The following is a 23480-nucleotide window of genomic DNA, read 5'->3' as shown; positions in this document are numbered from 1 at the left end:
TCAATGGCAAGTAAATCACATGTGATTTGCATATTGAGTGGTTGTAGTAAGCAAAAAAGGCTTTATTTTTTCACTTGATTCACAGAAAGATTTCATGATTAAGCATTTTTGGGTTCTATTTTTAGAATAGTACCAGAAAGCAAGTTTGTTGCTTCAAGGATTTCTTAGTTACATACAGCAAATTTAGTTGAGTAAAATCTTCATATGCAAATTTCTTTATAAAATAAAATTCTAATCAAATGTATGTGGTAGGTAATTTATAATGTGATTGTCACCTTGCCAGAAGGACAAGGTGCTGCTTCCAGATAGACAAAAAACTCTTCCTTTACATACAATTAAATATATTTTAAATGTTTTTTCATACCTTGTCCAGAGAATTTAATGTGTAGAGTTGCAGCTTTATTTTCTTTATGCTTCCTTTCTACTCTTAAAATTTCAAGAGGATGTTTCTTCTCTTTCATTTCACTCCATGTAGGTAACTCATAATCAGGAAAATGTGTTTGACCTGCAGTGGATGGATGTCATTGTGCTGACACAAGAGTATGTTGAGCCCCTCCTGAAAAATATGGCATTGCATTTAAAAAGACTTATAGATGAAAGAGATGAGCACTCAGAGGTATGGATGTGGGTTGGTGCTTAAGAGAAATACAAGAAATCTTTTTTTTTTTTTTTTTTGAGATAATGCAGCTTAGGATTTTTATAACTAACAGTTTAATTTTCTGCTGACATGTTAAAGCAAGGATTCCTGACTGCCAGAACATTGTTGTAGGGAGAGATAATAGGTGATCTTTTCCATGTAGCCAGTGGGAAACAATTTCAACATTCATTGGTAGCTGAAAACAGAATCCAAAGCTGTATCAGCTGCATTTACCAGGAATCAATAACCTATCAATTTGCAAGACAATCACAGAAAACTGTTCTATTTCCATGTCCTATTGTCCAGATTTGAGAGGGATAAAGCAGAATCCATACCAGGAGAGGAGATTTTGCAGGCTTATCATGAGGCACAGTCATTGTACCATGTTAGAATCGAGACACAGAACTGTATTTAATAAAAATTACGAGTTGTGAATCATTTTGGTGGTCCCAGACTTGCCCCCCAGCAGAGTGGCTGTGTCAATGTTGCAATTATTTCAGATAGTCCTTTGACAGTTTTTGCAGATCACAGCCTTGATAGGAATAGAACAGAGGGTGGAGGATAGGGGTGATGCCTTTGTGGAAAGCAAAGGAAAAATACTTTAAACTATGAGAGATGTTCATATTTGGCTATATTTATAGGGGGGAAAAAGGAATATTCCTATAGATCTGATGCTTTATTCAGTTGTCAAGGATGCTGCTGCTCACTGAAGAACAAGACTTTGTTTAGAGATACATGTTTTATCTTTATTTTCAAGAGGTACTAGTTTTTGAGGAATTCACACCTTTCATTACCCAGTCCACTCTGAGCACTGGTCATTTTGTGGGCTTAAAAGTCTTAGGTGAAAAAAAAAATTTAAATAGCAGAAGGTCCTGTCCAAGAGCTGTGGCTCTTTGTGCTAGGCATAGAGGTGCAGGTGGAGCTTTTGACTTCTTTGATGGCCAAAACCTTTCTATCGTTGTTGTGCCATTGCAGTGTTTGATATGACTGACACACCCAGAGAGGGCTCTGTGAGTGCCACTCTGGACTTTTGCCTGTGCTCTGACTCCCTAGACCATCATCGAGCTGTCGGAGGAGCGGGACTGTCTCCGTTTCCTGCCGCATGCGTCGGCAGCACAGTCCCCGTGCGGCTCCCCTGGCATGAAGCGCACCGAGAGCCGGCAGCACCTGAGCGTGGAGCTCGCTGACGCCAAGGCCAAGATCAGGAGGCTTAGGCAGGAGCTGTGAGTACCAATGCACACTCAGATCCTTTCCAAATGCTGCCCTGGCACATTTCTAGTCCTCTTCAGACCAATTCTTCATCCTTTCAAATTCTTTTGTTAGTTACTGCTCCCCAGGAGGTATTTTTATAATACAAGAAGATTTGTGGACCCATGGGACAAATACAACTTTTCATCTATGTTTGTCTCTGTTTGTATTCATAATGATGTTTTGACCTAAATTTTATGCTCTGATGTCCCTGAAATGATGGATTAAAGGTGGAAGTCTCAGAAATCTCAGCATTTTGTTCTCAAACAAGGTGATCATTAAAAGGAGATCGTGCAGGAGGGCTTCCTTCTCAGCAGCATGATTAGGTGACCTGTTTCCAACAAGAAATACTCACCTATGGTTAACTCATGGTTTAAATTCATTGTAGAAAGGACAAAAAATTTCCTCTAGAATACTTTCCTGTTCCCTACCTCTTTGTTCCTGTATAAAAGATTTCTTGTCTGCACAATTACTTGCTCCTGAAAACTGCTCCTGGGTTCTGTGCGTTTCTGTGAGCACCTTGGCTTCATAGTCAAGGAGCAAATCTGAGCAGAGCGAGGAGTTTATATGTAAAGAGATCAATAACAGATCTGTGGAGAATCTGCTTCTCCCTGTAGCAATGTGTCAGTTGTTTGAGGAGTGAAGTGTGTGTGTGTGTTCTGAATTAAAATGCTCAATCTGAAGAGATTTAATATGTGTAGAAACAGCGTAAATAAAGATTTTTTTGTTGTTGCTTTGTTAAATTCAGCAATGGAGAGAGAAGACAGGTAAATTGAATCATAAGCATAAGTCACAGTTCCCAGAGTTTGTTCATCAGATCATTTCTAGCTGCCTGGATTAAGGATCTTGTTGATTTACTCTGAGGATCCCCTTCCCCCACTACAGCATGGTCTTAGTGAGGAACAGAGGACAAAAGATGGGGCTCTTTTTTCCTGATGTCTGTATTATTATGTGTCTCCTGCAATGAGCCCGCCCAGGATATTCTATAAACAGCTGCACCAAGAAAATTAGTGAAAAAATTGCTGTTATTAGTTTGATTGACAGTTAATAGATAGCCTAAACAGTGAACACTGGTATGTTCTGTATAATTTAGTCCAATCCTCTCCAGTCTGTAGCTGAAGCATGCAATTAGGGCAACACTGATGGTTCAGAACAGTCCACATTTTGCACTCTTATTTGAATTCGGTTGGTAAATAATTTCCCTTTACATGTAGGAGTATCTTAAAGTACCATACTTGGATGAATTAATTTCTGTCTGCAGCATTTAGTGTTAAATGCTGCATCTGTTTGATAAATTTGAAATTACATTAATTCCAGACTTGAAAATACTCAGCATAAAATTTGTTTATAATCTGGTTTTGGCAGTGAACCTTCATACCTGGTTTAATATGCAGTGTAGCTGATGTAATTTCATACAAAAGGTCTGTAAAGATTATTTTTCAGCTGGAGGCAAACCAGGGAATACAGAAACTCCAAAGCTGGAAATTGCACACCTCATTTTCTGAGTGTTGAATTCTGTATGTTCTTATGTAGAACAATAACACGAATATGGATGCTGATGGAAAGGTTAGAGAAATCAGGAATAAATTTATGTTTGTGCCTGGTTTCTGAGCACCTCTGGAGGGGGGAAACTGTGACAGGGATGTTGCACTGAGCTGTGCAGAGCTGAGCCTCCTGTGCTTGTAGGCTCAGTGACCTTTTCCAAACAATCCTTTTCCAAAAAGATCATTCATGGTGAAATGGACTCATTTTTAAAAACAATTGCTCTAGTTTTGTTTAAAACAGACCTACTTTTTGTTTGCTTTGAGATAGTATTATACATTCCAGTCCATTATATTTTCTTATTTCCCTGTTTCCTACTTTTGTTTCTTACTTGTTTTCCAAAATGTGTAATAATATAGTAACAGATCTGAATATGCAATATCTCTTTTAAGAACATTCAATATTGGCAGGTTTTTCAACAGCAGATACTGTTTGTTCTGAGGTGCAGTTGAATTTTGAACATCAGGTGTTCTTTGTCTGTGAGAGAATTAAATATTTCCTTTCCGTCTGCACTCACTCATGGTTTAACAAACTCATTTTTTAAGGACTGGGAAGTTAAGAATGAGTCCTGTAAGAATTGTAGTGTTATATGTCAAATTGTTTTTATCACAGGTTTCTGAGTAGACTAAAACAGACATTGTGTTGTTTCCATAAAATTAAAATTCATCGTGCATTTTGTGAAATTATTGACCTTATTAAGCAGTGTCTTCTTCAATTGAGTAAACACACCTAAAACCCTTAATTGTTCTCTGCAAGAAAAGGAAAAATTACAGAACTATAAAAGTGTTTTTAAAATAGGCTTTACTTGGTTATGACAAGGGGTCAGTATCTGGTTCTCCTGGAAAGAATTTGGACCTTTTGAATGTGTTAATTTGAAATCATTCTGAGGTGACTTTTGGACAAGGATCTCCTGGTACACATTCATGGGTATTGTCTGTGGTTTTTTTACACAAAACCCCTATTGCAAAAATTCCCTTGTTACACCCCATGTTCTGCCCTGTGTGAGTAGGAAACAACAATTTAAAGCACTATGAAAAGTCTAATAACATTTAAAATACTAGATAAAGACTAAAACCAGAAGAACAACTAAGTCATAATGGCAACCCTAAATTTTACACTCTGATTTCCCTGAAATTGTGGGTTAAAGGTGGAAGCCTCACAAATCTCAGCATTTTGTTCTCTAACCTGGTGATCATTAGCAGGTTTCATGGCCATGTTTAACTGGTTTATGTTTTCACCTTCAAGTGAGGAAAAGACTGAGCAGCTGCTTGACTGTAAACAAGAACTGGAACAGATGGAAGCTGAACTGAAGAGACTTCAGCAAGAGGTGTGGCTTTAATAATTTTATTATTTTAAGAAAAGTTGCCATCACCAGAACAATTCACCACTCCTTTTTAGATATTAAGTATGTTCTCATGTTTATTTTTTGATTTTGCACTCTGAACTTGATCTTGAGTAATTTTTTCGTATTTTGTTATGATGGAAAAAAATGCCCTGACTTAGGTTAGTATTTCTTCTTTGATTTTTTTGTGTCATCATTCAAGCAATTTGCTACCAGTGCATCCTGAAAGGATCTTCTTAAAATGAAAGTGCTCCAGTTTTGTCTGGTCTTTGTGTGGGGATAAAGAGGGGAAAGCCCCTAAATATGTACGTACATAAATATACACTATATATAATTATAGTGAGTCCTTGAAAAAGGCCTGTGCAGTTTCCTTGGAAATACATCATCTGCAATTCTCTACAATAGATTTGATTTTTTCTTTCTTTCTCAGAATTAACAGTACCTTTCTGCATTCCCTTAATTTAAACAATGAAGGAGCAGTGTTATACTTCACCATGTTCTGTCCAGTTCTACCTGTATTCCTGTGTCTCCCTTTGTCCCAGAACATGAACCTGCTGTCGGATGCCCGTTCTGCCAGGGTGTACAGGGACGAGCTGGACGCGCTCCGGGAGAAGGCGATCCGTGTGGACAAGCTGGAGAGTGAAGTCAGCCGCTACAAAGAGAGGCTCCATGACATTGAGTTCTACAAAGCCAGGGTGGAGGTGAATAACTCCAGAAAAAAATCACCCAGAGCCACCATTCTTCTCTTGGCCGGGGCTTTTTCCAAAGTGTATTTGCAGATTAAAGCACCGGGATGTGAGAAAGGGTTGCAACTTCTTGCTCTGGGATATGGCAGTCAGGCTTTTGTGACAAATTCCTGTTTTTAGGGAATTGTCTCCATGTCTAATGGCATGGAGGTCAGCAGTGTTCACCAGAGCTCTAAGGTAGCAAGGCCAGTGGAAGCCTCTGTGAAGGATGGATTGAGAAACCCACAGAGCAATTAATTCAAAAAATGCTGTAAATATAATAATTCCTTTCTCTTCATGTAGGTCTCCTAAGGGAAAGCAATTTTCTAAGTCAGGGGTTGAGGAAATGAAGGCTGTTCACATAAACAAGTACAGGACAATGGCATAAAATATACTAAAAAAAGATGTACCAACACCAGGCAAGGGGAACTTGAGTTCTAGCATGAATTAGTAATTTAGGAGACAAATCAACATGAAGGAATTGATCACATCATCATTCTGTCTGTAAATGCCAAATTTGATAGGCAAGTGCCATATGGTTTAAAAATCAGTAAAGGAAAACAGATTAGTGTACAGGATTTGACAGTGGAAGTTTCATTGTCATAGTTTATTAGTTTAAACTAATAAACCCCCTTAAACATATAATGGTTCATGTGTTTTCATAGCTTGTAAACTGTTGGATATTTCAAGCATGCTTCAATACAGACAGATGTTAATTAGTTGAGTTTGCTTCATAATAATTATGAGTTAACTTAGTGTAGGGAGGAGTATGAAGGATATTTATGTGATATTTTCTCAGATTTTGCAGCTGACTGTGCTAAAGTTTGAAAAGTTTTGTCTTTATATCATGAGGAAAATTGCCAATTATGTATTTTACACATTACTTTAATAAGATGCTATTTAAAATCCTCTATGTACCAAAATTAAAGCTGCGCAGATCCTTTGAGAGTGGCTGGTTGTATTTTAAGATTGTGGTTGCATTTTCAGCATCATGGCCTGACTTTGGGCCCAGTGGCCTATAAACCTAATTTTGGGCTGTACATGCAGTACCTCTTTCCAGATCAGAGCATAAATCACAGAAATTCTGATGGTTTGATTATAATTATCAACACCTTATTTGTTCCTCATGGCTTAGGGAGTATTTCATGTAATTTATGTCAAATGTTATTTTCACAGAAATTCGTAAGTTGCATTTCTGTGGAATTGCTGTAAATGTGCTTTTTATAAAAAATCTGTTACGGCTCCCAGTTTTAGTTTAGGTTTCTGAAACTGGTTTTGATGTTTATCAAAGTTTGTGTGAGCAGGGGAATACTTGCGGTTTGAGATTTATTTGTTGTTGTTGCTCCATTTTTGCAGGAGTTAAAGGAAGACAATCAAGTGTTGCTAGAAACCAAGACAATGTTGGAAGATCAATTAGAGGGGACTCGAGCCCGTTCAGATAAACTGCACGAGTTAGAAAAAGAGAATTTACAACTAAAAGCTAAATTGCATGATATGGAGATGGTGAGTGTCAGGGGAGAGTGGTAAAGGCAACTGATACACACTGAATTTAATTTCCATTTTTAATAAAAGCGTTCAAGATAGTGGATAGAGAGGAAATGGGATCAAAAATGCAGAGATTCAAGAGCAATAGGACTGATTTTTTTTTTTTATGTGAGTATAACCAGTTGTCACTTAAATACTGTGTTTACCCCATGCACTTTGTTTCCTAATATTCAGAGAGAAGTAAACTTTGGAAGAGTAAGGAGTAATTGCTGTAGTTTATGAGGAGAAGAGGTTCTTCTTTGTAATCTTCTTTACTGGTTTTTACTGTTCCCTTCAAAGTTCTCCCAACTTCTCCCAGTTCCTCCCCATCTCTATCTAGGCAGATCAGAAAAAGCAGTTTGCCCTTCCCTGCGACAACATAGTAAAGATAATAGATTGTAGATATTAATAGAATATAGATAGTAAAATATTTTGCACGTATTGAGACTTTTAACCTGTGAAATAATTTTCAAGGAGCGTGATATGGACAGAAAGAAGATTGAGGAGCTCATGGAGGAAAATATGACCCTAGAAATGGCTCAGAAACAAAGTATGGATGAATCTTTGCATCTTGGCTGGGAGCTGGAGCAGATAAACAGGACCACTGAACTTTCTGAAGGTAAACATAGTTAATACATGCAAAGTTATTGAAATGGAAATCTCAGAGGCTGGATAGCATTAGGAAATCAGTGTCCGCATTTCTGAAGTACAGAGTGTGTTGTCCTCTGGAGAAATACTGATTCCCATGTATCCATGGAGATACAGCCTACATGAGAAGTCTGTTCTTCTGGTTCTTGTTCATTTAGATAGTGATTTAAAGCCCATAAATAACTTGAGATTACATTATTTTGCCATTCAGACACCTGTACTCTGCAGAACAGATCATGAGTCTTCTTGGTTTGCTGGTCTCAAAGTTAAGGACAAGAGCTGTGGTAAAAATTTTGATTCTTCCAGTCTAACATGCTTGGATATAAAATGGATTCTGTGCAAAGCACTTGCGGAATTTGGAGATACATCCTGAGTTGTAGGAAACTAATCTGTGCTGTGATTGGAACCATTAGGAGAGTTGAACATATTTTAATCTCTAATATTTGTAATTCTTATCAGCTCTGGGGTCACCAAGAAGGCATTGGAAGGACCTTCAAAGGCTGTTAAATCCTCTAAGTTTTAGAATGCAAAATCCCAAGAGCTCTGGCTAATAAGTCACCTTTTATTTTAATAATGGTGTTTTTCTCCTGCAGTGCCCCAGAAATCATTGGGCCATGAGGTGAATGAGCTGACATCCAGCAGGTTACTGAAGCTGGAAATGGAAAACCAAAGTTTGCTGAAGACAGTGGAAGAGCTGCAAAGCGCAGTGGGCTCTGTGGAAGGCAGCAGTTCGAGGATTCTGAAAATGGAAAAAGAAAACCAAAGACTTAGCAAGAAGGTAAAGGTCAGGGTATGCTTGGGTTGTGTGACAGCTGCCTAATCTTCTTTGCTATTTTCTTCCTAAAGGGTAGTTTTATGAGTTGCTGTTATTTTGGGTAAGGCATTAGAAGGGTCTAAATGGAGTTATAATGTTTGTAAGTTTATGTGAAAAAATAAAACCACCTCCAAGAGGTTTTTCTCTCTTTATTATGTGAGAGTGTGACCAGTTTATTCAGAAAGATCTTAGACCAGTGAGGGGGAAACATAATAATATATTTGGTTTATGATGAGTAATGAAAGTGGTTTAGAATACTGGAGAGCATTAATTTGGGTAATTATGAAGCAGAGGAAAGTGTGTGTGCAGAAGTGGAGATAAAGTGATGAGTCTGAGCTGAAAACTTGGTCCTGTGTCCTTATTTTAGCTGAGGAAGGGAGAAGGTGGGTCAAGGAATTGATAAACAGCTCAAGAGAGGAGTTTGCCAGGTTTAACTGTGCTGAGCTGCAATACTTTACTCCTCAAATTATGTGTATCAAATAGAATAATTTATTCAGTGGTATTTATAGAGAATAATAATTTGGAAAAAAAAAAAAAGCTGAGACTAATTACAGTGGAGTGAAAATGTCTAAAGTTCCTGAAATAGCTTTGGCTTCAGTAGGCATTTCAGGTGAAAGACTATTCTTAGAGTGGTAAGAGATAATTAAAAAAAACAAATTAAAGAAATCCCTACTGTATTCCATGCTTCCCTAAGTTTTCTGATTCCTAAGAAACTGGTGTTGTTTGGAGCAGCCTCTGTGCTGTGCCCAAAAGGCATCTGGGAGGTAAAAAAGAAAGGAATAGGTGTAAGAAACACACAAACATTGTTCAGGTCAACTTATTACCACTTAAATGTGACAGAAAAATCATGCTTGGGTGTTTTAAATTTTAAATAGGTTTGCTCTCCGCAAGTTGGAACCATTTGACAAAACAAACCCATATATTTAATTCCCAAGGAATCATCTTAATTATCTCTTGAAATAGTTAAGTGAGATCAAACAACATTCAACCTTCCTAAGTTAAAAGGGTCTTGGAGGAGCAGTATAAGTCTCACTAAAATGGAATTTTGAGAGGAAAAAAGGTGCTTGAGGAAATATCTAGAGCCTGAGAAAATCTGACCTTTTTTTTTACACTAAAGTACTTTATAGATACAGTGTTCTGAGCCAGGGAGAAAAAGTATTCCCAGAAGAAATTAATGTTTCAATTAAAGATTCTAAAACTCTGTTTTATTCTTTCCCTTAAGCTTCTTTATTCATTTCTATAAGGGTGCCTTCAACCCAGCTAAGACTGTCATTTTTAAGTACATTTTAAAACTTTTGTTTCTCTTCCTAGCTTGAAGAGCTGGAGAATGAAATTAGCCAAGAGAAACAAAGTCTTCAGAACAGTCAAAATCAGAGCAAAGATTTGATGAAAGAAAAAGCACAGCTTGAAAAGACACTTGAAGCACTTCGAGAGAACTCCGAGCGACAAGTGAGTAGCAGAACCGAAAGTTTTAATGTTGCTTTGTGTTCTGCTGGCCTCATTTTGTAGGAATTTATAGACATAAAGGGATTGTAAATGTAGTGGATTTGCCAAAAGGAGGTTCTTGCAGGAAAACAGCTTTGCTGAGAGCTGCAGCTGGTGAGAGATGTGACTCACTTGTGGCTGGGGCTTTCCTGGTGGGTTTAGAGCTTTGTGGTGCTTGTAATGCTCCTGCAGCTTCTGTGGGCATCTGCTGGAGTTGCTTGGAGGGTGTAGCTCAGCCAGGAGAGAAAATTGGGAACTTTGGAGGAAGGCCAGACACCTCCCAGAGGACCAGAACAGGTCCAGGCAGCTGGCAGTGCGTGGACTAATGTTGGAGTATTGATGGGAATTCCAGCAGCCTTGGGTCCAGCTCCATAGTTGTGCCCTGCACTGGGATGAGTTCCTGCTGTGACTACCTGGATTTATTTGTGGCTGCCGAAAACTGGAACCTGAATTTTTTGAAAAGATACACCTGTGCTTGGTGGACAGTGGTACCTTCTGAGTTGTCTGCAGAGCAGCCACGAGAAGAAAAGAGTTCTGGAAGTCCCAGATTTAGGAATTGTGTCCTTCAGAATTAGAACTGCCAGTTCTGATTCTGGCAGTTAGTTTTTATAAATTCTATTTATACCTCCTGATGACATGGCCATTTATTTTAATTTAAAGTACAGTATTTTGAAATGCAGAATATTCTGTTTCAAAAATGCTGAATATTTTTAAGGCCCTGTTTAATCAGTAAATGGAATTCCAGAAGGAAGAAAAAGGGAGGGGGGAAAAAAAACCAACTTGGCATGGAAGATTTACTTTCATTTAAAGATATATTTGTTTTAAGACTGATATTTCAGTGGGACTATTTCTGCTAAAAATAATACACTTCAGGGCTGATGGGTCAACAGCATCTTCCATGTCTCTTCCAAAATCCTGTGCTGACACTGGAGTTGACTGTAGGAGGTTCATTTGATCTCATCCAAAATCATGGAGGCATTTATCAGGATTTTTTGTAGAGTTGGGATTACAGACACAGAATTCATGGACAGTAATTCAGTGCCATGCCAGGTGCTCCAGAGTTGTGTTTTTAGGTGTCTGTTAATGAGTTTCTGGTGACTATTCCAGAGCAGTTTGTCATTGCTGGGAGCAGAGCCGTGGTTCTGTAATTAATAGTTCCATTCAGATTTCACTATAGAAGAACAGCCTATAATTTTCTCAGTCTGTTTTTCATTGCAAGCAGCACTTTTGCTTTTCTCCCAAACAGTTTATTGTTGAAACATCCCTTACACTGGGTTATTAGTGTACACTTCAATATTGATTTAAACAGTTTTGCTGGATTTTGCTGTCTGGTGTTACATGCCCAAACAGATCCAAATGATTTGGAGCAAGCTAAAAAGTCAAGAAATACTAAAAATTAAGGTGTAAGTTCTGCCTTTATCCTTGAGGATGTTTCCTAGGAAAATAATTCCAGCATGATTTACTTTCTCTGAAGCTGGTTTGGAACAGAATATCTAAAGGTTCTTCTAAACTCAAAAATCAGTGTAACTTTGGTGTGTTTCTTCTCAAGTTATTGTTGACTGTGATCAGGATTCCCTCATCTCCACCCATCACCTCTACTTTTTCCAAATGAAATAAAGAGATTTTTGTGGTTCCCACACCTCCCTCCATCTCAGGTTTGGTTTAGAACTTGCTGCAGTCCTGTTCTTCATGGACACACAGCTCTGGAAATGAGAGAGTGTTAGAATAAACAATTCAAACAAGGGTAAACATGAATGAAAATTAAATTTGCTAGGAAGTAGGTAAAGCTTTACTTTGATTTGTTTTGGATTTAGGTTTATCTGTTAATATTCAAGAGGAAGAGATTTGAAGATTTACTTTGTCTTCAAACTTGAAATAATGTTTGTAATTCTCATAAATATTAGCAGAGTGAGAGGTTTTCTTTAACTTAAAATAAAAGGTAAATCTGATAAGTATCTTTTAGTTTATATATTAAAGCAATTCCTTGTTGGCACATTGTTTATCACTTTACCATTTTTCTACCCAAATTAGATTAAACTCTTAGAACAAGAAAATGAACACTTGAATCAAACTGTGGCTTCTCTAAGGCAGCGCTCACAAATCAGTGCTGAGGCGAGAATGAAAGAAATTGAAAAGGAAAATAAAATCCTCCATGAGTCTATCAAAGAGACCAGCAGTAAGTTAAATAAGATTGAATTTGAAAAAAAACAAGTCAGGAAGGAACTGGAACACTACAAAGAGAAAGGGGAGAGGGCAGAAGAATTAGAGAGCGAGCTGCATCGTCTGGAGAAGGAAAATGAGTTATTACAGAAGAAAATCACTAACCTAAAAATCACTTGTGAGAAGATTGAGGCCTTAGAACAAGAGAACTCTGACCTGGAGACGGAGAACAGAAAGCTGAAAAAAACCTTGGATAGCCTGAAAAACCTCACTTTTCAATTAGAATCCTTAGAAAAGGAGAATTCCCAACTCGACGAAGAAAATTTAGAGTTACGGAGGACAATTGAATCCTTGAAGGGTACAAGCATTAAAGTGGCACAGTTACAGTTAGAAAATAAGGAGCTGGAGAGTGAAAAGGAGCAGCTCAAAAAAAGCCTTGAACTGATGAAAGCCTCTTTTAAGAAGACTGAACGCTTGGAAGTCAGTTACCAAGGCCTGGACACGGAAAACCAAAGGCTACAGAAAGCCCTGGAAAACAGCAATAAGAAGATTCAGCAATTAGAGAGCGAATTACAAGATTTAGAGACTGAAAATCAGACCCTGCAAAAGAACTTGGAAGAGTTAAAAATCTCCAGTAAGCGCCTGGAGCAGTTGGAAAAGGAGAATAAGTTGTTAGAACAAGAGACTTCTCAACTGGAAAAGGACAAGAAACAGCTGGAAAAGGAAAATAAAAGGCTTCGACAGCAAGCAGAAATTAAAGATAGTACGTTAGAAGAAAATAATGTCAAAATCAGTAATCTGGAAAGGGAAAATAAATCCCTCTTTAAAGAAATCGTTGTATATAAAGAGTCTTGTCTGCGCCTGAAAGAACTGGAGAAGGAAAACAAGGAACTGGTGAAAAGAGCTACCATTGATAAGAAAACCCTGATCACTTTGAGAGAGGTAAACACAGAGGAGTTTCCATTCCCATCATGATATGTTTATAATGTACAGAAATGATATCTGTCTTTTAGATTTGGGGTTTTTTTTCTGCTTTAATCTGTCTGCTATTAACACCTTTATTAGGTAATCAAAATAATCAGATTCATGAGAAGGAAGAATATCAAATTGCTGGAATGTTTCTCCTTCACTGTCATGGTCCAGACCAAATTTAAAGGGAAATTCTTAAGGGAAAGGGAGAGAGCACAGAGAAATCCGATTTTAGTTACAGTTTAAGGTCTGATGCAGCTGAAAGCTGTCAACTGGAAGAAGAGTTAAAGTTGAATTATGCCAGTCATGTAGTGATAAAACACTCACTTGTCTCAGTACTCCTAGAACTAAGATTACGTTATTTTATTTTGCTGAAGATACTGACTGTAGTTTTTTCTGTGCAAGGACTTGGTGAATGAGAAATTGAAGACTCAACAGATGAACAACGATCTAGAAAAACTGGCCCATGAGCTTGAAAAAATTGGCTTGAACAAGGAGCGTCTCCTGCACGATGAGCAGAGCAGTGATGACAGGTGAGAAGGGCAAGGCCTCCATGACAAAGAGGACAAATGAGGATTTTTTTTGTTCATAAAGTGGTTTTGCAGACTGGTTATGTGCATACTCTTAGATTTTTAAGGCACACTGATAGATCCAAAAAAGGAACTTAATGCTTTTGGAAATTAATTAGTTGATGTGCTTGCACATTCAGCTGACTGTGACAGTGACTTGCCACTTTTTGTTGCTAAGAGACTCACTGAAGTATGTCAGGAGATACAGTTAATTATAATTAAAATGTTTTATGCTCTAGTCAGCAGCAGCAACAGTAGCAGTAAAAGATAATTAGCTCAAAGTAGGTTTTTTTTCCTTTTTGTCTGCCTGTCTGACATAAATGGCTTTTATCACATAGTGATTACCTTAAACTGTCTCACTCTTTCCTTGCAACCATTTCCTTCTAATTCTTCCATCCTAAAGGAAGCTGAATTCCCACTTCTCCTGGCTGGGAAGTATCCAGTGCTTGAGTGTCTCCAGAACTTGGTGGTGGCTCCATCACTCCTCCGCTTCTGCCACTGGAAAGCAGCTGCTGCCCTGACATCTGTTTCTTCTGCTGCATTTTCTTCCTCTGCCTTATCCTGCAGGGATTTAGGGAAAATTGGTGACAAGGGCAGAGCAGACAGTGTGGGCTTCCAGCCAAGCTTTGCTTCCCAGTGCAGTTCTGCTGTCATGATCTGTTATTACAACTGATTGTTGTGAGCCTGGATATGGGTCTGGGGCCTTCGATGTCTAAAGGAACCCAAATAATGCCTGGGGTTTGAATCCAGCTTCCCTTTCCCAGTGCTCTGTCACAGGGGTGGTGCCAGGGTCCTGTGGGTGAATGTGTTACCCGTCTGTTGGTTTCTGCTGGTGGCTTTCACCTGCATTTCTCAGCACCCAGATGAGTTCAGGAGAAATTCTCAGAACTTGAACTGGTTGGATTTCTTCTGATTTAAGCATTTCTATGCCACATACAGCACTTGATAAGCACTTGGTGTGTCCTTAGATAAACAGACCAAACAAAAAACCACCAGTCTTTGATCGAAGGTGAAGCCCAGATTGAGCAACATTTAATCAAGTTCTAGGTTAGAAGAGGTTGAGCTCTGCTGCTGGCTTGAGCTTCTGCCCAAGCGCCATGTAGAGCTGGAGGATCATGAAAGAGCAATGTTTGTTTTCAAAGTGAAAACAGGGATTGGTTTGAAATTTTGCTCTGCCAATAAATATGCTGCTTTTCCATTGTTCCCAACTTCTTCCAAATCCAAAGATACCTGTATTGCTTTCCTTACATAACAATACATGGGTGAGTCATTACCAGCTCTTTTATCAGAGCTGTGAAGGGCTGGGTTGATCATGGATAAAATGACTTCTCAGTGTAGTTTTTCATCTGCCTCTGTCATTTTGATGATGGAAATTAAAAATGTACTATTTTCCTCCTCCTGATTGGAAAGAGCTGCTTGTGGTTTTTAAGAAATTATCTTGATAGCACTTCAGAGTCTTTCTGCTGAGGTCTAAACTGGCCACTTCTACCTTTGAAGTGTTTTCCATTCTCTCTTGCCTGCTGTCCTTGGACAAACAGATTTATGGATTTTGACTCTGAGTCCAAAATAACCCTTAACTTGTTATATTAAAAAATTTGAGCCATCTTTCATTTTTCAAAGTGTAAGCGGGTATTGGATCTCCACTGTAATTATTTTTCCTCCTTTCTTTTCTGTAGAATTTTGTCATTTTTCAGTAGCAGGAATTACTTGTAGCCTTATCTGTGCTTTGGTTCAAGAAGGTGAAATACTGTATATTCTACTCGTCACAGGCTGCTGACTATTCCGTAAATCCATGTAATCCTTGTGAATTTGTTGTCATATCTGAAAGTCTCAGATTCTGCTCCTGCCGCGTGATGCTACTGGACGGCTTTCTGCTTATTAACTCTCTTCCCGTTGGTCTTCTGCTCCAGTTCCTGACTGCATCTGATGCCTTTGTCCATTCAGGAGTCTCTTGCAGTTTATTCCCCTCACTAAGCTGATGGATCCTTCAGCAGCCAGGATTAGAAAGGGGGATGTCAGTGGTTGGGTTTATTTTATCCAGCTGTGGGGAGGTGTGGGGTGTTCTCCAGATTCTGAGCCACACACAGGGACTGAACTGCTTAGAAGTGATTAATGAGTGTGGGTTTCAGTATTTCCCATAAAGGATGCACAGTTCTAAAACAGTACAGTTTGATATGACCACTTGTCTCTCAAATTGTCTTTTTGGGTGCCCTACAATAACGTGAATATGGTTAGAAATGGAAGCTTTGCACATCAAGGGTGGCAACAGTCCTAAAATATCAGAAGCTGTGCTGAGTGAGCAATTTGCACGTTGATGCACCAAGTGAGTGTGCACCTGCACAGTCCTGTGCTCCATCTCCTTCCCTGTCCTCTCCTTTGGAGCTGGCAGGAAATGGGAACTGATGAAAATCTTGCTCTCCAAATACTTCACATTCTAATTGAGTTCAGGTCCCCACTGGATTCACTGGAGTGGAGCCAGAAGGAGTGCAGGCACTACTCACTAATGATGCAGAGAAACCCAGCACCCCCCATCCCCAGTATGCCTGAATGGGTCATTTTCTGGGTCTAACATGTTTTAAAAGAAAGGAGGAGTCAGAAGTGGTTTTGACAACCATCTTCTGGTTATTTTTGATACAGGATTTCCTGTGGATGCTGAGGTGTCTTCATACTTTTGACCATAGCACTCAGGGCTTTTGAATGTAGCTATGGGTCTGTTATAGAACATTTTAGAATTGAAATATCTCAAACAATTAGTTGAAATACAGACTCTTTTTTGTTGTTGGCCAGTAGGTACAAGCTTTTGGAGTCCAAATTAGAATCCACCCTTAAGAAGTCTCTGGAAATAAAAGAAGAAAAAATTGCTGCTTTGGAGGCTCGTTTGGAAGAATCAACAAATCTAAACCAGCAACTGCGTCAGGAACTGAAAACAGTAAGGAAAAGGGCATTTTTCTGTAATATTAAATGAGCTGTTGTTATTTCTACACCTTTTGAGTGAGACAGCAAAAATTGGGCATCATTCAGGTGATAGAAAACAGGACAAAGGTGTGAATGCTTCTAAGCTGTGTTGAAATCATATGAAAAGTTGTTGAGTTTATTCACTGGCCATGAAAACATCATGCTGGATAAATAATAACCTGGAGTTGATTTGATTTGGGATGTCATTTCCAGTTACATTTTCTGGCCTGCCTTGAGCAGCCTGAGTAGATCGGTTAAAAAAGGAAATTCTGTCACCTTGGTTGTTGGATTTTAGTATAAATAAAAGGGGGACGCAGTTAAAAACACTGAAATTAAATAGAAAATAGAGGTCTGCTGTTTGTTGGGGTTAAACTGTCCATATCCGTAAATAATTTGTACATGACCTCCCTAGACATGTACAAAAAACAACCTGACACATACAGCAACAGCACTTCCTGTTCTTTGAGAAGGGGCATGGTCAGGTAATAAATTAATAGATTTGGACATACAAAATGGACAATTCTAAACCCTAACCTAAGTTGTCCTAAATAATTCCAGGTGAAGAAGAACTATGAAGCTCTCAAACAAAGACAAGAAGAGGAAAGAATGGTTCAGAATTCTCCTCCAAGAAGTGGAGAAGAAAATCAGTCTGTCAATAAGTGGGAGAAAGAAAATCAGGAGACTACTAGAGAATTATTGAAAGTTAAAGATAGATTAATCGAGGTGGAGAGGAATGTAAGATGTGTTTTAAATATGATTCTGGTGGTAATTATTTTTGTGAGCTGTTCCAGTAATGCAGATGAGGGTGCTGTTAAGACACTTCAGTTTATCACCTCGTTTCCAGCCCAAGCAGAATTTGAATTAAATACAGTGTGTGTAGCAGCTGGATTCTGCTCTGTGGGATGCCATGAAGCACTCGACAGACATTTCAAAAGGAAATGTGAAAACCTGAATTTGCCCTTTTGAATACACAGCTCTCTCTCAAATCCCTGTTATATAATCCCTATTTACACCAGTCCTGGAGGTTCCTCTCCTGTTTCTCCATAGGTGCAACATCTGTTACCTGTTTTTCCAGTGATAAATCCCCCCAAAGCGTGTTTTTTGTGCAGTTTTATCCCACCCTGTAAATCTCTGCACAGTTCTGCTGCTTTATGTGGTCTGGAAAACAATTCTGTTTTATCTTGGAGTTCCTGGAGCAGCTGTGAGCTGAGGTTTTGTGTGTTTTGAACCCCCAGAACGCGACGCTGCAGGCAGAGAAGCAGGCGCTGAAAACGCAGCTCAAGCAGCTTGAGACACAGAACAACAACCTGCAGGCCCAGATCCTGGCCCTGCAGAGACAGACTGTGTCGCTGCAGGAGCAAAACACAACTCTGCAAACACAGAATGCCAAGCTGCAGGTAATGCTGCCTTAGTTTGCTTTTCAAAAATTTCAAAAATTAAAGGAGTTTTTTTTTCTGAGGGAAAACTTAAAATACATGGTTATTGTTAGCTTTAAAATCACATTTGGCTTCCCAGAGAGTCATTGGAAAGAAGATGAGGTGAAAATAATCTGCACTCAGCAGTCAAGTAATGGTCTGTTTGCTGATGAATAATTACATTTTTAGAAGTTGGTTTTAATCCTTTGTCCAGTGTAAAATCTTGACTTTATACTTAGAAGTAGAGTAGATTTTCTTACCCAGTCTTCCAAGATTCCTTGGGTTTTTTTATTGTATTTATACATCTAAATTAGGTCAGGGAAATATGTTCAACCATATTCTAATAAATTTTATCCAAGTTTATAAATACCTAAAAAAATGAAAGTAAAGCCATACCTAAGAGGAAAATCAAGATACTTAAATACAGAAGATAAAAAAAAAAAAAAGAGAATTGAAAGCTCCATAAATATGTGAAAACCTGAATTTAGATAATTGAGGCAGTAAAAGAGGTAATGTATGACTATGGAATTTATAAAAATGGTTTTCCCCAGAGTCTTGCAGCTCTTCTGGCCAAAATTCAGATGTTGCCCTTATAGTTTAATAGGGTTATTAAATATGTATCTTTTTTCTTTAAACGTAAAATATTCTTGTTAATGGATTTAATGCTTTTTGGAGTTATAAGAACCAAAACTCCTTCAAGAGGGAATAAAAACCCCGCTCACAATGCAGCAGAAACAGTACAGTGTCAGAATGGATGGAGGGCTGATGGGAATCAGGATGTCAAGGACTGTTTAAATGAAATAAATAGTGTATTTGATGGATGCCTGGAGTCTCCTCCTGGCTCTTCCTGGAAAGCAGAACATTGTTGTCCCACGGATGCACTTTCTGCTGCCACGCTGAAATGTGATTAGTGCACGGCACTCCAGTCAAACAGGACATTGGTGCACAACCTGTGCCTCCTCTGTTTATTAAAAACCAGTGGATATGACATGGAAATATCCCATTTAACCAGCTGAGAGGGGTTTGCCGGAATTCAGACCTCTCTGCGTTCTCTGTAATTCCCTTCCTCAAAAAACCCCAGGCATATCTGTGTAGTTCCTTTTGTGCTTCATGCCTAGCAGCACAGGCCTTTCCTCTGTGGCAAGACAATTCTCCATGAACTGCAAATCCAAGTGAAAGTTGAAATATGTTCAGGAATATCAAAGTGATGAACTGTTGGCTAAGTCTGAAGTGCAGACTGAGCTGCTCTACCGGCACTGTGCCAAAACTGTTCCTGGGCAGCTCATTCTTCTCTTCCTCCTGATACCCATAAGGAGCAGTCAAGGGAAGGGATGTCTGAAAGGGTAACTGGGAATTCTGACCTAACCAGATCCGGGATTCAGCCTGGGAAGTTTCCCAGCACACCCATGCCATCAGACATGACTTCATCTCCAGTGAAAGGTTCAGCTTTCTCATCTGTAACAAAGAACACTACAGTTCCAGCAGGAAGGGATTTGTTCCCTGGTAACAGCGGGAACTGGAGTGAGAGCTGCAATTTTTTTTCCTTAATAGATACCCCGAGGGTATTAGAAGGCTCAGTAGTTTGTGGTTTCCATCTCTTGAACAGGAAAGAGAAGTAAGCTGGTAGAGGTCAAGTGACAAGCACCAATTCTTTAAAATATCCAAGGATTTCTCTAGAGGCACAAGTGAAGTTGTTGGTGTGCTGGGACTTTTTTAAAACTGTCTAATATTGAAGGCTTTAATGTGTTAATACACATTAATACTGTTCTGGGACAGTTGTTGCAGAACTGATGCTGTTCTACAAAAGAACAGAACATGGGTAGTTCTTCCAGGTGCTATCTCCTTCTCTCTGTTAAATGGATGCTCCTGTTGGAACTCTCATTGTGAAGGAATGTGTGCATACCATGAAGACTTTATGGTGACAGCACAGATTGTTTTAAAAAATAACTCTCCATGCCAGTATGAAAGTTCCTTTTATTTTAGTCGTGTCACAGATTTGACTTTTATTAGGATCACTGGTGATCTATTTCTCCAAGGTATCTTGGTTCTTGAGGAAAATGGCCCTGTCAGCAAGATAACATTTTAACAGATGTTGAAAGGTAAATAATAGTTTAATCCATCCCTGTCAATTTAATCACATGCCTCGATGCTTTCTGCTAAAAAATATTCTTGGAACATTTTGAATTGGAGCTGTCTCCTGGGCTATATGAAAAGGTCGTCAGTGGAAGAACCAGAAGGTCGCAAAGGGTTAAACCCAAGAAATCTTTAAGTGGGAGGTAAAATAACCCAGACTTCACAACATATGGGGACTCTGCACTCAAGATCAAGCTTGTAATTATTTTTCCTCTGCTGTAAAAACCAGACTTCTTCTAGAATTTTTTATTTTTGTTTTACTATCCGTCTGTCCAACAGCAAGTGGGGTTGAAACATTATTTCTTATGGGTTTGTCCTTGTTCTTTTCAGAGAACTGAAAACACAGCATCCGTCAGTATCTGTGGCCTTCCTAAGAATACAAGGAATTTGTGTTTATTCATATGTAGGTAGATCAGATGGAACTTCCAGATGTAAACCAAGGGAGATAACTGGGAAAATTTGATCAGTGCTTCTGGTGAAAGTACCTTGCTGCTGACATAGGCAGAAAACAGATTTATTTTATTTCTTGTAGCCGGCAGTGACCTGTTAGGTGACAAGTCAAGTCACTTTGGGAGGTTCTCTTTATATCATATTTTTCTGTCCCAGCCTATCTGCATGTGTGCAATGGTGTTCCTTCCTGGCTGCAGGTGGAGAACTCGACACTGAACTCCCAGAGCACTTCGCTGATGAACCAGAACGCGCAGCTGCTGATCCAGCAGTCGGCCCTGGAGAACGAGAACGAGGCGATGCTGAAGGAGCGCGAGGACCTGAAGGGGCTCTATGAGGCCCTGCTCAAGGACCACGAGCGCCTGGAGCAGCTGCACGAGCGCCAGGCCGCCGAGTACGAGTCTCTCATTACCAAGCACGGCAGCCTCAAGGCTGCTCACAAAAACCTGGAAGTGGAGCACAAGGACTTGGAAGATAGGTAAATACTCAGGAAAACAAGTCTGCTGTTCCGCAGAAATTGCTCTCTAATAAAACAACGGAATGAATGAAATCACCATCCCTTAATCACTAAGATTTAAAACTTTGCCAGAGGCCATTTCATCAAAATGCCTTTTTTTTTTGTCATTCCACAAAATGAAGTGTAAATATTGTCTTTGCCTGCAGGTACAATCAACTGCTGAAACAGAAAGTGCAGCTGGAAGAACTGGAGAAGGTTCTCAAGACAGAGCAGGACAAAATGCTGCAGCAAAGTGAGAAACATGAAACTGTGGCAGCAGAATATAAAAAGCTTCGGGATGAAAATGAAAGGTAAGGAGAATCCTGGCATCTGAGCATGAGCCACTGCAGCTTGAAGAAGTGTTCCTTCACATTCCTTAATACCTGATGCTGCTAATCCAAATATTCACGATCCCACAAAAACAATCATCATTATATGCTGAGAGGACATGTGGGACAAAGGGACATGGCAGGGCCCAGGATGGACAAAGGGAGCCCAGCAGTGGATATGTGTAACCTGCACGATTGCTAAAGTTTAGGCCATTCCTGTTTTGTGTTGGCAAGAAATCCTGGCTGTTTTGTAAGATTCTTTTATTCTGAAAAGTGAAATATTAAAACTAGTTGTGATGTAGAGATGCTGCTTTGTATTTAAATATACAGAGAACAGTGCTTGGCTCAAGGACAGAGCACATTCCTAGGAAAATTAGGCTGAGATAACTTACAGTATGTGATAGTAAGGAATTTGTATATGTATTTTTATGGAGTAGTAGGAAACATCATATTTCCGAGGGAGTGTGGGTAACAAATCCATTTCCAGCACTCTTTGATGGTGTCTTTGCATCCCAGGCTCACTCACACATATAGCCAGCTCCTGAGGGAGAATGAAGTACTCCAAACTGACCACAAGAATCTGAAAACATCACTGAACAATTCCAAACTGGAACAAACACGGTTGGAAGCCGAGTTTTCCAAACTCAAAGAACAGTACCAGCAACTGGATATTACATCAACAAAGCTAAATAATCAGTGTGAGGTATGTGGGAATTCTGTTGTGTGTAGTGGCTGGAATCATTGGAATATTTTTATAATTGTGTTTATAGGTTCATAAAATCATAAAAAGTGCTGGAGTATCAATCATTTCTAGATAATGAAGTGGGTCCAGAGACTAATTAATTTGCCTGCTGTGGCAATACACAATTTCAGGCTCATATTAGGGGAACTAGTTTAAATTATTTAAAGCATCAGAGGCTTTTATCAGTTGATTCATGATTTAATTTTGAGTTTGATTTGACTCTCAGAATCCCTCTGCAGACCTATATTTTCTTGATAATCTCATTATCTGTGTGCAAAATACACTCACATATAAATGCATGGGCAATTTCATCTAACAGCTGCTCAGTCAACTTAAAGGAAACCTGGAGGAGGAAAACAGACACCTGCTGGATCAAATCCAGACCTTAATGCTGCAGAACAGAACATTACTGGAGCAGAACATGGAAAGCAAGGATCTCTTCCATGTAGAGCAAAGGCAGTACATGTGAGTTGTGAAAACAAGAAAGTCACTGTGATTAGGGCAATGACACCAATACCTGCATTTTTAAAAAAATATTTTGTTATATATAGAATTTAACACATGTGCTGCTTCTGAAATGTTTCTCTTTAAAATAAAAATTTCAATGATGAATGTAAAGCAGATGACTCAAAATATGCACATTATATTTGTCGTTCTAAAGGATCACTGCAACTGTGTTCATTACTGATGATGGAAGTGAGGAGTAAAAACTATATGTATTCCTCATTCTACTACTGGCAAAGTTTAGATTTGTAATCACTGTGTAGTGATTTGTAGATTGATACATTCATACATGAGTCTCCATACATTGCAGATGAATTTTTAAATTTGTAATCTAAATTTTTTAGTGGACTTAAAAGAAGAGAAAATGTGCTTGTCTAAAAGATACAGCACTTTATTTAAAAAGGAGGAATTTGTGAAAAGGGCAAATGGAATTTTATTCTATTTTATATCATGAAGTTAAGCCTGAGGCTGATTGTTTGCTGTATCTCTTGCTTTTTCAATAAGAAACAAGTGTTATGTAAGAATTCCTCACAAAAGGTGACAATTTTCAGGTAACAGATTCCCAGAGGAGCGTGCTGCCCACGCATCTTGTATGTGTTTTTGAAGCATAAATTACCATTAATTTCTGTTTGCAGTGACAAACTAAATGAATTGAGGCGGCAGAAGGAGAAACTGGAGGAGAAGATAATGGATCAGTATAAATTTTACGAGCCATCTCCACCAAGAAGGTACTGATGAACATGATGTAAAATAAAACACGCTCTAAAGCATGGCAGACCTGTTCTGTTCCCACTGA

The 23480-nt window shown here is 38.9% G+C and overlaps 1 protein-coding gene across 23 annotated transcripts in view; it reads left to right on the top strand.

Moving 5' to 3' along the window:
- The window catches only part of CCDC88A (coiled-coil domain containing 88A), a 68266-nt gene that overhangs the window by 25364 nt on the left and 19422 nt on the right, over positions 1-23480 (top strand). For 19 of the 23 annotated variants that reach the window (XR_010079474.1, XM_063391384.1, XM_063391370.1 and 16 more), the window contains 18 exons: positions 476-616; positions 1691-1860; positions 4673-4754; positions 5312-5470; positions 6851-6997; positions 7493-7637; positions 8260-8444; positions 9792-9929; positions 11997-13067; positions 13500-13627; positions 16451-16592; positions 17177-17353; positions 17854-18015; positions 20814-21091; positions 21277-21420; positions 21955-22141; positions 22500-22645; positions 23320-23412. Coding sequence is in view for 22 of the 23 variants with exons in the window: in XM_063391384.1 (XP_063247454.1) it covers positions 476-616; positions 1691-1860; positions 4673-4754; positions 5312-5470; positions 6851-6997; positions 7493-7637; positions 8260-8444; positions 9792-9929; positions 11997-13067; positions 13500-13627; positions 16451-16592; positions 17177-17353; positions 17854-18015; positions 20814-21091; positions 21277-21420; positions 21955-22141; positions 22500-22645; positions 23320-23412 (3695 nt within the window). In the remaining variant the exon portion in view is untranslated. The remainder of the gene's footprint in view (positions 1-475; positions 617-1690; positions 1861-4672; positions 4755-5311; positions 5471-6850; positions 6998-7492; positions 7638-8259; positions 8445-9791; positions 9930-11996; positions 13068-13499; positions 13628-16450; positions 16593-17176; positions 17354-17853; positions 18016-20813; positions 21092-21276; positions 21421-21954; positions 22142-22499; positions 22646-23319; positions 23413-23480) is intronic. The other 4 variants (XM_063391386.1, XM_063391379.1, XM_063391375.1 and 1 more) reach the window with 1 other exon arrangement.

Source organism: Prinia subflava, chromosome 2 (assembly GCF_021018805.1).
Source record: "Prinia subflava isolate CZ2003 ecotype Zambia chromosome 2, Cam_Psub_1.2, whole genome shotgun sequence".
Classification (NCBI taxonomy): Eukaryota; Metazoa; Chordata; class Aves; order Passeriformes; family Cisticolidae; genus Prinia; species Prinia subflava.
Note: the sequence above shows the minus strand (reverse complement) of the source record. Positions and strands in the feature narration are given on the sequence as shown.